Source organism: Peromyscus leucopus, chromosome 10 (genome assembly GCF_004664715.2).
Source record: "Peromyscus leucopus breed LL Stock chromosome 10, UCI_PerLeu_2.1, whole genome shotgun sequence".
Lineage (NCBI taxonomy): Eukaryota > Metazoa > Chordata > Mammalia > Rodentia > Cricetidae > Peromyscus > Peromyscus leucopus.
Genome location: NC_051071.1, coordinates 24,479,474 through 24,493,729, shown reverse-complemented (window position 1 = coordinate 24,493,729; position 14,256 = coordinate 24,479,474). Strand labels below are relative to the sequence as shown.

Genomic DNA, 14,256 nt, shown 5'->3' with positions numbered 1-14,256 from the left:
TACATCCATTTATAAATGACAATTGTATGTTCCTAACCTGGGGAATATTAGGGAAGAAGCTGTGTAAATGTATTAGAAATAAAACGTGTGATGAGAACAAATGCCACATGAAGGGTGAAAACATGGTGTCTGAATTTAAAGGCACAGTATCCAGGAAACAGAAGCATTTCCATTGTTACTGTTAATATGGTATAGAAACACGGTTTCATTACTCAAATTACAAAGTTTTAGACTAGAATATAATTTAAAACTCTATTTAAGTGTTTCATTGCTAATTAAGAAATGACTTCAAGACACATTGAATCAAATTTGGTTTGAGATCACCTACGTTTGCCAGCTTTTATTGTAATCAATAAAATGCTCACATAAAACTCAGTGGAAGTCAAATTTATATTCCTCAGTAGGTGCAGCTTTAGAAGAACGTTAAGTCAAGATGCTAGAAGGAATGTTAGTGCAATCCCCTAAATATGCTGATTTAGTTCATCTCATTTCCTTTGCTAAGATCCACACTAGAGGAAGTCAGTTCCTAGAATAACCATTAGGCAAGGGCCTTCTCTTCGACTGGGCTCAGGTGGATGTCTCCCTGTTGACCACTGCTTCAGGCTACACCTGTCTGTGTGAATCCCTTCCTTCTGCACAAGCTGTATATCATCCAAAGGCCAGCTCTCAAGTCACTCACTGCTCAGAAAGATTGATGAAGGGGAAATAAAATATGAAATATATTCTTCTAAATCATAGGGACCCAGCAGCTCTACAGAAATGGGTTTTGAAGACTGATGCCTGGGTGTCTGGAACTGCACAGTGTTACTGGGTCTACACAGTGGGGTAGAAGTCACTTCTTAATGGCAAAAGGATTTATCATCTTGTGTTGTTGTTGTTTTTCCGTGTGAGTGCATCAGACTTGATTGCGGGACCCTTCCAGGTATTTTTTTGTATTTTTCTCCATTTGATCCTTGCTGCTAATTTGCAAGCAAGCTTGAGTTGAGAGTGGATATCTGACTTGTACAAAACCTCAGTGCTTCTAACACCAAGATTTTCTTTCTAGTTGTTGCACTTGTCATGGGGTCTCTTTGGATCATTTTACTTTCTTTGACATGGCCTACCCTAGGCCTACTAAACTAAGGTATATTATGATATTACACATATAATACACATAACCAAATCATCACACAATGTATATGTTAATAAAATAGAATACATAATAGAAAATATGTATGTATACATACATTAGTTGGCATTCAGAAAAAAAAAAAAAAAAACTAGTGGCCTCATTTCAAAATAATGATTTCCTGTTTGTTAAGCTCAAGTTACTAAGCTGAACCATACATCAGTAGGTCAGTAGGCCTGGGAGGTACCCATATTATATCTTTGTAACAAGCTCCCAGGAGGTGCTTTTGGTCACACACCATACCTCTGAGTTCTTCATGCTTTTTTTTAAAAAAAATAACAAATTCTTATTCTAGTCTCTGTCATTTTATGGCAGTATAATGCTATTGTGAACTCAACTACATTCCATCACAATTCTTATGTCCATACCTCAATCCTAGTCCTGGATATAAGGTGCAGCAAACAGTTGATTATGGTTACAGTTAAATGAAGTCACACAGATAGATGCTCATCCCACATAACTGGTACCATACGTGGGATGATCACGCCACAGCATACAAAAGGTTGAAAGCGAATTTAATAAAAACAGAGGGCAGAGATACTGGGACAAAATCTCATTTACAAGACAGGGAGAGAGGTCTCATAAAACAACAGCCCTGTGGGTGTGACCTTGTACTTGCCTCTAGAACAATCGGTAAATATCCGTGCCTTGAGCTGTCCACTTTGCTACCGGAGCCCGAGCTGCCTAATGTACCTGAGCAAGCTCATCTTCTGCATGTGCCTATTGGGGTCTCTGTCACACTGGGAAGGCCTGTTCTACACTCACTGGTGGTCAACATGACACCAGGTTCATAGGGCAGCGTCTGTCCTTTCATGGCAATAGCGACCTCTCTCTTTTAGGGGAGAATTGTCTTTGGACTCTAAGATCTCACATTTTAATTTTCCTCTGAATATTATTCCTCCTCAGTTTGCTTTCTTCGTCAGTCTTCCTATCCAGCTCCACCTCTCAGCCATTCCTAATGGAATGCTCCTAAATGCTCACTTTCCCCTCTTTCCAGCGTTCCCTCAGGCCTCTGTTTCAGCCTTGTCCACTTCGCTCCTGTACCACTGCTGCTCAGAAGTACAACATTAGCTCAGAATGCTTCCCTGGTTGCCTCTACATAGTTCTGTGTACACGTCTCCAAGGTACTTGCACCAGTGAATGTCCAAACTCACCCTGTCTGCCCATAAATTATTTTCTCCCTTTTTGTTTGTGATGTGGGAATATGCCATTGCTGTAGCCAGTGGGCAAACAGGAATGTCCGAGCATCCTCTTACTCCATGTTCAGTTTTCCCTGGATCTCAATTGGAGCATAATCTCTCCTGTAGCCAGTCTTCCTTTAAATCGTTTGATCTCATTATTTTTGATTAAAAACATTTGATAACTTTTGTCTTCTTGGGTTCAAATTCTGCCCATGGGCTCCTAAGAAGATGCATACCAGGCCCTGGATCTCCTTTTCTCATATGTGGATTTCCATTTCTTGGGCAGGTCAAGCTGCCCCTTGCACTCAGTGTCTTCAGATCTGCTCATCTCTCTGCCCTGCAGGCTCTTCCTCTGCCTGCTCTGAGCTGATCTTTGTGAGTTAATTGTCTGTTCTGTAAATCATCTCCTGCTCACCAGACTAGAGAGAAAACTTTTAAGAAGATCTCGTGTTCCTCTCTGCCTCTCACAGCATAGTGACAGACTACATTTAAGTCACCGTGCTTGCTTAATACTACTGCCCATTCAAAGATTGTAACTGGCCAGATGAATGAGTAGATGGCAGAGAGAGAAATAGAGAGAGACAGAGACAGAGACAGAGAGACAGAGACAGAGAGACAGAAAGAGATGTTTGAACCAGAATATGTTCTTTGAATACGTAGGTACAGGCAATTGTGACCCCACGGCCTCATCTTGTTCACAATATGATTTCAGAGTACACGGCATCAGTGCTACAGATGTGCCATCACTATGGCTACTGTCTTGCAAAATACAGTTTTAAACGAAGGTTGAAAAGTCACCTGGGTGCTTGTTAGAATAGAATATTCTTACAGGTAACGTTCACAGAATTTGATTCTGGGTACTTACCTTTCCTCCAGCTTGCCTCCCCCTTCTCCTCCTCCTTCTTTCCCCCTCCTGCCGCCACCTTGCAACTCTTTCTCTAGGAATGGTTCACTGTGCAGGCTGGGTTGGCCTTGAACTCTCCATCCTTCCGTCTCCTGAGGGCTAAGGTTAGAGATGTGTGTACCACCAAACCTTGTGGCATTTACTGTTTTAACTGTCATTCCAGTTTCCTCTGATTTAAATGGCCTGTGGTCAGTATTATGAATAGCTCTCTAGTGCTTTTTAAGCCTAAAGTTCATGTGAAAGATCACAAAGCTAATGCTGAGTGAAGCTGGGGTGAATGGCTATCTTTTCTATACAAGGCATTGCCATGGCTTTTCTCTTTTCTGCTCTTTTTTTTTTTTTTTTTGGTCATTTTTTAATGAAGCCTCATCCCCTCATTGAGATCTGAGATCACATTTAAATTTTTAGCTCAATGGCTTGTCAGTAGCATTTTACATAAAATCCCTCTCCTTTTTTTCCTCCCAAGATGTAATCCTCTGTATTTCCTTCCTAATTGCTACCACTTCTATGGATGGAAAGCAATTTTGGCAGTGATTAATTTGAAGGGTCTGCAAGCTCTCCTTTGCTTTTAAAGACAATCCTGTTTGCACAGCCTGTCCCAGGAAGGTCTGCTATAATCTACTGCCTCTTCAAAGAGCTGCTCCAAATTCTGTATGTGTCTCTCAGGCTTCACCATGGTGTTAAATCCACAGGGCTGTCTTTTCCTCTTTGTCTACATTTCCTTGAACTTCAAAACGCTCCATCCCTGAGAGCAAGGTGGGGGGAGGTGGGGGGGGGGGACATGGCTGCTGCCAATTATACATGCCAAAGAAGGTTTGTTTTCCACGTTAGTTAAAACCAGCAGAGAGCTAACAGCAGGGTGCTCTGCAGTAAAGAGGCTGCCAAAATAAAATGGAATTGAAATAGACTTGGGCAGGATAATGGGTGGTGGCAGGTGCCAGGAAGCAGCGACTTCTATCAGGGGCAGTGGGAAGTAGGAAGAGTGTGAAGCTGTAATTCCTGTCACCATGCAGATCAGAGCTGCCACAAAAAGCTCCCGGAGCTGGTGATGAATAGTTCCAATCCTCATTTTCTGCGTTGGAATATCATCTTGGTATGAAATATTTGACAAGGGTGTGCTTCATTCATCTGAAGTGGAGCTATTGCCTCCGAGTAATGGCGGGCCGTCTTGGGTAATTCAGGATGAGAGTAGCTTGGGGCAACCTTTCCTGGCCCCCCTCTCTCTCCACAGGAAGCTGTGATGAACAGGTCCAGACAGGTTTCTTCAATTCTTCTCTAACTTTCACTTCCTCACTGGAGCCACGGTGAGCAAGGCTCCATGACCTGACTTCCTGAGCAGAACTTGGAAGTATTTCAGATCTAGGAATATTTAAATACACATAAAGAGGAGTCGTGGGAATGAGATTCCCAAGTCTAAACATGAAATTCATTGGTGTTTCAGCACATATGGACATAGCCTAGGGGTAATTTTATGTAATAAGTGAATATATTTGTTCATGAATTTTAATTTCATAGTGTAGAATTTTTCACATGTAGTGGGTACATACAAGTTGGAGTGTGAGAGCAATGTAGGTTTTGGAGTTTTGTAGCTTTTCCATCTTTTCCAGAGCTCCTTAAATTTCATCTCCTCCTTAGTAAATGGACATGCCCAGGGATGTTGTAAATAGCTGTATTTGTCTCTTTAGACCATAGTACAAAAACATGACTTTGCTTTGTCAAATACTTAGCTTTAAAAAAATAATCATACTTGGCAAATTATCTTGAAGTGGGGCACCAGTTAATGACTCGAAGGCATCTTAATATTGATTGTGTTTTTCATCCTCATCCTCCCACAAGTCCCCTAAGGCTTAGCATTTCCTACTTACTGTTCTCACCTGAATTCAGAATGCCTATCTATAAAACTTAAGAGGTGAATGTAGGTCAACCTTAACACATCTTGACACAACGGCCCTTGAATAAAGTTGTGCCCTGCTAGCACATTGCTCACATAAAGGGTTCGAACTGTCACAGTGTGATACGCTGTGGATGAACCCAGTAAGCAGGATTGCCAGTGCAGAGAAAGTAATGAAGAGGATAAAGGGACGGGAAGAGACAGACAGTTGCTGTTACATTATCTATGTGGGAGAATAATGAGCCCAGGAGAAAGAGAAGCCTTGGCTCAGGAAGGTGATAGATAAGGATGCTGGATCCTCCCTTGATGGCTGTTCACCTGTGCACTTATTCTTCGGACTTTACTGTCTTATTGGAGTGGAGAGTGTGCTGAGAGCTGAGGATAAGGTGATTAAACTTAGTCACCTCTTTCCAGTTACAAGGACCACGGTGCCCATGAAGACAAAGATGGGAATAGCAAGGGGATGAGCACTGAGCTCAGACTGAAGAGAGGCTTTAGTAGCAGAGAGGGTTTTTTTTTTCTTCTTTTTAGTTACGTTTATTGACTCCCAGTGTGTCTCAGGTGCTTTCTCGAGGGGTCCAATTTGTATTAGCAGAAAAAAAAAATTACTTAAGGCACTGATCTAAGAAAACCCAAGCTGGAGGACCAGCAATGGGACACATGCATTTATCTACAGTACACACTGCCTTTTGTGCATGATCAGAATAGGGGCCTGCAGCAAAGCTCCATGGAAATCATGACTTGGGATACAGCACCATTTCCAGAATAATTAGTTCAAACCACACAGGAAGTCCAGATTTGGAAACACTAAGTGGGACCATTGTGGGGTGGAGGATCTATCCTTGACACATTTCAGGGGAAGTTGGAGCCTTCAGCATTTCTGTGACTGGCCAGGCTGTGGAACTGCATTTTTTGGTTGTTTTGAAGGTTGAGCTGTTGTCTCTGTTGAAGGCAGGTTTGGGCAGAGTGGATTTAGAAGCTTTTAAATTAATAAAAAGCATCGTTTGTGCAAGTGATGACCTTGTTCCATGGTGAAATTCTAATCTGCCACTTACCACACTTGGGCTATTATTACAAGTGTAGTTTTCAAAGAACGCCTCCATGAAGCGGCGGCTGTGCAGCAATTGGCGACTTCAGTGACATGACAGAGAAAACTGCTCATTTACCAGGTGATCTTGTTTCTAACATCTTAAGAAAAATAACATTATAAAAGCAATATGGTCATCATCACAGATGAGCAGACAAAGTTTCATAAACATTTGTTAAGACAATGTTGTGAAGCCACCCATGAAATTATTTAGATCAATGCAGCCTCCTCTTAGATACTCTTTCAAAGAATTAAACATCATTAATTGGTGTTGAAAAACATAGTTAACCAAAGTTATAGATCAAGTTTGTGCATATTACTATCATCATATTTATGAAATAATTGTGTTTTGAGATTTATGCTGAATTAATAGCTATGTAAGGGCCACAAAACAAATGTCCTTTTTTTTTTTGTTTTGTTTTGTTTTGTTTTTTCTTTCCATCCTCTTTTTGGATCTCTATTTGTCCTCTTCTCCTCTATTCCTCCTGGAGAAAAAGACACTTGAATTTGTTGTTTTGGTTCTAAGGAAACTATAAATAGTGAGTATAAGACAATTTAGTCATGGTTTGGGCAACTGTCACACTATTAAGAGTATTTTGAAAGCAGAACAAAGACTGAAAACTAGCCCATCTAAGCATTTGTTTCATAAAGGAAGAAACTGAGGGAACTTTCCCTGCTACCAGTGTGCAGAGAGTTCAGATGAGACACACAGGAACACAGGCAGGCTGACAGCTGGTGCTAGACCATGTGCTTCCTCTGAGACATTTACAGAATTCAAATCCATCTTAAGGACATCTAGTTCTTTTATTAAAACACATTTCTCAAAGAAGCATACATCTGATTGAGGTTCCCATGGGGCTCACTCGAGTCATCACACTGCATAGGTTGGTAAGAACAGTCTAGGTATTTATGTCTTTTCATGTCTATGATGTGGAAATCCAAGGTCATGCCTGGTTTGCAGTAGTGACTGACACCCACACCTCCCTCAGCAGCTCAGTCCATTTCTACCTTGTGTCCTAAGATTTCTCCAGTTCCCGGAGCAGCATTCCTCCTCCTCTCTCCTTCCTACACTGTCAGCAAACAGCCCTGCCTGTGACCCTGTGTTCTGCTGTGTTGTTTGATTTGTGCATTTGACTCCAAGGTCCCTTGAGAACTTTATTTATACACTTAATGCAAAGACCTACAATAGAATTAACAGGAATAAGGATATAGTTTATTTCTTAATTTTTAATTTATTTTGTACCATCATCTTTATCAGCTTCAATTATAAATATATGAAATACTGAATGGCGTGATGTTTTAGACATGCTGAGAATTGAACTGAGGGATTTTCATATTCTAGAAAAGTATCCTACCACTGAACTACATTCCTAGACCTTCTACTATGTTTAAGACAGTCTTTCTCAATGACCTCAAAATAATGATCCTTCTGCCTCAGCTACTGGAGTTCTGGATGATAGGTGTTAGCCCCTACATTCAGTTTTTACTGTGAGATTCTAAATATCCATCTCAAATTGAAGTTCTATAATGAAATGAACAGACAATTATCTTGTTTGTATCACATGAAAGTGTTCTTCACTTCCTGAACATGTATGTCATCTTCACAAAATGACTATGGATAACAAGATGAATATTCAGTTTTGAAATAATCCAGAAAATTGTGAAGAAGGAAATGCAAGTAGCCACAGTCTTGGCACACAAATAGTAGCTTGCAAGTGGGCTAAAATGGGCTCAGACATCAAAAACCTCTATTTTATCAAGTAGTATTTGTATATATACTTATTAGATAAAAGACAAGCTTTCACTGAACATAACCATACTAAATTTAGTTTTTCTTGTTTAGTTTTGGTGTCTTTAATGGATTTTATTTCTTCTGCATGGGCTATTCATATTATGCGAATTTTTCCATAAGCACATGTCTTGATGCTCCTTGTCTTGGTTGATATGTGCTGCTGATGCTGTGGGCCATGCACAGTGTTGATGCTGCAGGGCTGTATCCCCCCCATCCTTTTAATGGAACTCTCTTCCACATTTCTGTGTAAACATTGTCTTTCAAAAGGTGATATAATTCCATTTCAGTTGTTTTATTTATTTATAGATTTGAAGAAATATTCTCTGTATACTAAGTATTTAGTTTGTAATATGTTCTACTGTTGCACATGCTAAGTGTCCTGATCCAAATCCATACTGCTCTGAAGTCTGAACTCTGTGAGTACTGACCAGTTACAAGTGTTACAAGTGCGAAGCTTTCCACTTGCTCTTTTTTTTTCTTTTTTTTCCCCTTGGAGCTGAGGACCGAACCTAGGGCCTTGCACTTGCTAGGCAAGCACTCTACCACTGAGCTAAATCCCCAACCCTCCACTTGGTCTTGTATGTGAGCTGCAGACAGAACCAAGACATACTCGAAGGATTGTGTAAAATTATCTTCCAATGATGCAGATGAGAATAATGTAAAATTCGAATGGACTTGGTGATTGGACTTGGGGGCCCATCATCATTTTGCATAAAGCAATATCCCCAAACTGAGGAACATCTGAAGTGTCAAACACTTCTTTCTAGTTCCAAACATCTACAGTAAGAGGTGCTCAGCCTACACTGTGACGTGTCCAATTAGTCCCTGTGTGTTAGATACTGTTTTGTGTAAGGTCTAACACCTCACTTTACACGCTTGATGGATTTCCAGGTTTGAATCAACACAGCTCTAGAATCAGAAATAAGCAAATTCAAGAAGACCTGGGTTTATTTGATATAAGGGACTTGACTTTCTGGATCTGTCCTCTCACCAGGAACGTGCTTTCCTTGAGCACTCAGTAATGTTGGGTGCTAACATTATTTGTAATCTTTGTCATTTAGATGAGTTGAAGAGCCAAATTACTGCCTTATTTTTACAATATATCTCAACTTACTATTTCTAATTTTCATGAACTGCATATCAGGCACATTATGAGTATGTTGTTCTGAGCATTTACTTTTATTAACATGAAAGCCTTACACTGGCGACACTTCCACCCTAAATCTTCCAGAACATCAGTGTTGTAGGTAATGTGGGCATCATACATAAAGCCCCCATTTTCACCTCAGTGCTCCACCAGGTGCTAACATTTGAAGAGTTACAGTCATCTCATCACGTTCAAAAAAAAACTTTGGACATTTTCCATAAGCGGCTTGATGGTCTGAGTAAATGGGAATGCATAATTGTAAATGTAACTGGAGTCCTTGAATATAATTGCACTCATAAGTCAAACAAGACAATTCATAACAATTTGATCCAGCATTTTAATTTTGTCTATTAAATTATTCATATGAATGCTTTTATAAGTTTAGCCATGAATATTTGAATGGTGGTTGATTCATGACTGTAAAGTATCTTAGCCTTTTATTTTTCTCATTTACATCCAATTAACTTATATGGAAAGGTAGAACATTCTTCTCGATAGGAGGCACACCTTCCTTCCATAGACTTACTGAGGCTGACTGATAGACATTTGCTGTAACTGGAGGTCAACATGGTACCTGCTTTGATAGCTTCATAAATAGCCTAATAACCCTCATTAGGTGGAGGGAAATTATTTTAAAACTCTCTTTTATAATTGAGGAGATGGCATTCAGAGAGGTTGTGTAGTTTTTCAAAAGTCACCCAGTATGAGGGTGGTTGACAGAGGATTCCCATCCAGGTTAGTGAAGACTGAATTTCTCCCACCATTCCATGGCACTCACAAAGCTCTTTAAGGACAGACAGCACTGCCAACATGGAACTGCATCGCCCCATATTTCTCCACCTCTCCTTCCACACTCATTTCATCACCAGGGAGAACTTTCTGAGGAGACATTTGATGTGCTCTTTCCTCCTACACAAACAACCCTTGAAATCTTTTCCTTGCGCTACACACACATGAGAAGGTGCCTAATGTATAAGTGTGGGCAGTCAGATGTGATATCAAAAGATCCTGCAGAAAGGGCTATTTGTGGGGTGTGACTTTTGGAAGTGGTGACTATGGGAGAGATGAAAAAGTCACAGGACCTGCCCGGGGTCCTTCAGTGTCCTTTGGAGCACAGCAGCACAAGCCATTTGCCTAACAGAGCTCCTTAGTCAGAAGCGAGCAAAGACCTCACGTCATTATCTCAAAAATCACGCCTAGAAATTCCGAGAGTGGGCAACCCGATGACCTGTCAGGACTTTGATCTCCAGTGGGCTCATGGGTAGCTCTCCTAGTGCAACTGCATGCATACCGAATGTGGGTATTGTGCAGCATCACGGAAGTGAAAGCATAATGCTTAGTTTCCTTTTCTGGAACTAATGTCCCTGTATGGGCTGAGGTAAGTGTTTTATGGGAGCCGCATCTGGGCCACCATTGATAATGCATTAAATATGACCACAGCCAGGCTCAGCAGCAGGGAGGTCAGAATGAGCACATTCATTTGTCTGAGACTCGGATGGCTTTCTGAAATAGTGCCAGGAAGTTGGCATTTTTAACGTTTCCAGATAAATCTGATGTTTATCCTCTGCTCCTTATAGCTTGCCTGAGCCGTATGATGCACAGATCTAAGCAGGGGTGTGGGGGGGTGAGGGTGACTGCTGGAGGCATCTTGAGTCCTGGGTAGAGGACTGTCTTGGCTTTTCTTTCTGAACGCTGTTCACTTCCTGCCCTGCCACATGCTGTGAGGGTACCCTGTGTTATGCTATAGCCGAATGATTTATGTTGTAATTCATGGTGATCAGCATCTCCTGCCTTGCCTCTCTGCTTACAAACTCTCTGAACTCTCTCCTTCCAACCCAGTAAGCTTTTCCTATATGGATCCCAGCACCGTGCTCCATTGTGCTGCGTTATTTCTTTACATGTTCATCCCAACCCCTGTTGTGTGTTTTTGGACAGAAACCAAACAGCCCGATACCTGCCATATATAGGTCATCATTCAGTACCTTAGACAAATAAAGGAGTAATACAGATATGAGGCTTAACATCACAGTGCTCCAGCTCCCATCTTAACACTATCACAAAAATCTGATCTTTCAAAAGTGGCTCCTGTTTTATTTTATTGTGGAGCTAATTTGCTGTTCTTTTACAAACTGCCGTTTACTTCGGTGCTTGTGAACAGGACAATCAGTTCCTACAGCTGTTCTCTGATGTCATTACCTTCATTGCAAAATGCTCTGTACTCGGTTTGTTTTGCTGGAGAATCTTAGACCTTGGGAAAGCTGCTCTTGGGGGTGACTGAGCAAGCTCATCCTTCCCACAGGGCCAGGTTGAAGCCCCTGCCCTGGGTTTACCTCCCTTTGACAGCTTTGTCTGGAAGCTGTGCCCTACTCCCCTGGGGCAGGTATACAGAGGAGAGGCAATGACTGTAGTTGCTCACCATTGAAGGATGTTTTAGATGTGCACACCACTGGTTTACAGCCCACGCTTTCCTTTCAAAAATCTTGCATGGTCCTAGAGGCTGCCCACAAAGGAAGGATAGAGGGATAGGATTAATGAGGGCATGGAACTTTTGGAATCTGTCCCTGGAGCACAGGTCCTGCCTCAGGATGGAGAGCAGCTCTCTTCTCTGCAGGTGAAGGTGGGAAGCACAGGAGAGCTATGGCTAGTGACATGAGAGACAGAGAGCAGGGGTCATGGTTCTTCCCGATTTCCAGCATGTGCCCACAATCTGCAGCTTTCCTAGGAAAGAGCCAAATTAAGGTAGAAGAAAAGAATAGGAGAGATGGAGGGTGGAGAATGGGTGCTGAAGAGAGATCAGCTCTTCAGCCCTTCTCTCCTTAACCAGCTCAATCAGAGTGGTGAGATTCCTAGGACCTCCTGCCCCCCTTTCTGTCTCTGATGCCTCAGAATTCACCTGTGCTTCAGTTTTCATTTTAACCCCCAGGTGCAGGAAGGGAGGTCTTTTCTCACTACTCCCCCCCCCCACCCATTCAGAAGTGACGTCAGAGGGAACACAGAAGTACTTGGTTCCTGTGTTTAGTGTTTCAAGTCATAGTATAGTCTCCAGAACAGGGATCCGGGAAGCCCAGAAGTGGTTGTCTGGATAGATAAGCTATCGTTTAGTGTAAGGACACCTGAAAGGTGGTCCAGGGTCCCTACAGGATAAATGGAGAGATTCATCAGAACCAGGTAGGAGCAAGGAGCCCCAGACATCCGCATCCTACTCACTCTGTCCATCTTTCATCCCCTACAGGTGTCTCTCCTGGGAGGACTCCACCTGTATGGGCCCTGTCTGAGCCCATGGGGGGTTTCCAGCTGCTTCTGGGACAGGCCGTGGCACTCCTGAGGAAGCGGCTACTGCATACACTACGAGCCCGGAAAAGCACCGCCTCAGACCTGCTACTGCCTGTGCTCTTTGTGGCCTTGGCCATGGCCTTGTTCATGGTGCAGCCTCTGGCTACCACGTACCCTCCTCTCAAACTGACACCTGGGCACTACGAGACTGCAGAAACTTACTTTTTCAGGTAAGAGACTCTTTTCTGTTGTTTAGAAGCAACTTTATGGCTGTGTTGGTGTAGAATCCTGAGCCAATGATGCCATACAGCAGTGCCATCAATTTCTTCTTCTTTTTTTCTAATATCAGATACAAACTCTCATATAAGGAGTTTGGAGAATAACTCACAAGTCAAGGACTTGCCTAGCCTGGCCAAGGCCCTCGCTTTGGTCCCTAGCCCCTGTCCTTCTAATATCAATACTTTTATTATTTCTGAGGTCAGAATACACAAGGAAAATCTGAGAGGCTCTTTTGAGGGCTGACTTAGAGCAGCTGATAGGACAGGTCTGGACTCAATCACTGATTGGCTACTCCCAGTAGCCCAACATCCTGTGTGCAAGGGGACATGAGGTCAAGGGGCTGACACACTCCAGCAGCCTGGCCCTTAGCAAGAAATAGAGAACTAGGTATATCCTCTATATTTTATCATTTTAGATATATTATACAAAGCCCTCAACAGCTGTTTTTATAACAAAGGCCCCCAATTGCATATCCCTCCCAGCGAGACACTATATGGCTCATGCTGAATTGGATCAAGATCATTAACATTTTCAGGTCTGCTGGGCAGATTTGTTGGTAAAACATTGGGGAAGAATTTGTTAGTCTACACAGAACTTTCTCAGGGTGCCCATCTTGTAGTTGAGACAGAAGAATTTGGCACCTAGAAAATTATACATCATCTCTACTTCAGCTTGCCTGATTTCTCTTCAGGGTCATCTTTAATGCCCTTGTCACAGCCCATTCTCTACAGGATTAATCAGGTCCCAGGGGATCACCTCTCGTGAGGGAACCCACCTGACCTGATTGCCTTCCATTGGGACCCATTTCTAAAAGCTTCCCTACATCAACTCCATACACATGCTGCATCTTCTCTATTCCTCCATTGCTCAGCCTCTGAGGTTGGTTCTGTACTTTAGCTACAGTGAATGGCCTACAATAAATATTGATGTGCAAATAGCTCTGTGGTATTTTAACTTGGAGATCTTCAAATAAACCCAAAAGAGATTGAACTGACTGATCCATTCTTTTTTTTTCCATTGAATTTTCATTTATTTTAAACATAAATTGGTTTCACTTTTTACAAATAGTCTCCGTGGGCTCTCTGGAAATAGGGCTACTTGGCTTCATGTGTCTTCTTTTTATTATTTTGCAATACTTTTTTTTTTTTATTTTGGAGATCATAATTAATTCCATTTCTCCCTTCTCTTTCCTACCTCCAAACTCTTCCATATTCCCCTCCCTGCTTGCCTTCACATTCATGACTTCTTTGTTTTAATTGCATGCATATGAGTAGGCACATATACCTATGTATTCCTAAATACCATCTGTTCAGTCCATAGTATATCACTTGTATGTATGTTCTCAGGGCTGACTGTTCGGCACTGGACAACCAGTTGGTGTGCTCTTTCCTGGGGAAGGCCACCTTTCTGGCTCACAACTGTCCTCAGTTGCCTATAGTTGTTTGTATAGGGTTGAGGCCTCTTTCTTAATATTTTTGAATAGCTTCCCTGCTGATTTCCAAAATGGCTGGACTAGTTTACATTCCTATCAACA

General features: G+C 42.0%; 1 protein-coding gene across 1 annotated transcript in view; it reads left to right on the top strand.

Annotated features, from left to right (window-relative positions):
- The window catches only part of Abca13 (ATP binding cassette subfamily A member 13), a 436,683-nt gene that overhangs the window by 255,197 nt on the left and 167,230 nt on the right, over positions 1–14,256 (top strand). Inside the window, exon 43 of the mRNA XM_028891010.2 lies at positions 12,403–12,673. Within this exon, the coding sequence (XP_028746843.1) occupies positions 12,403–12,673 (271 nt within the window). The remainder of the gene's footprint in view (positions 1–12,402; positions 12,674–14,256) is intronic.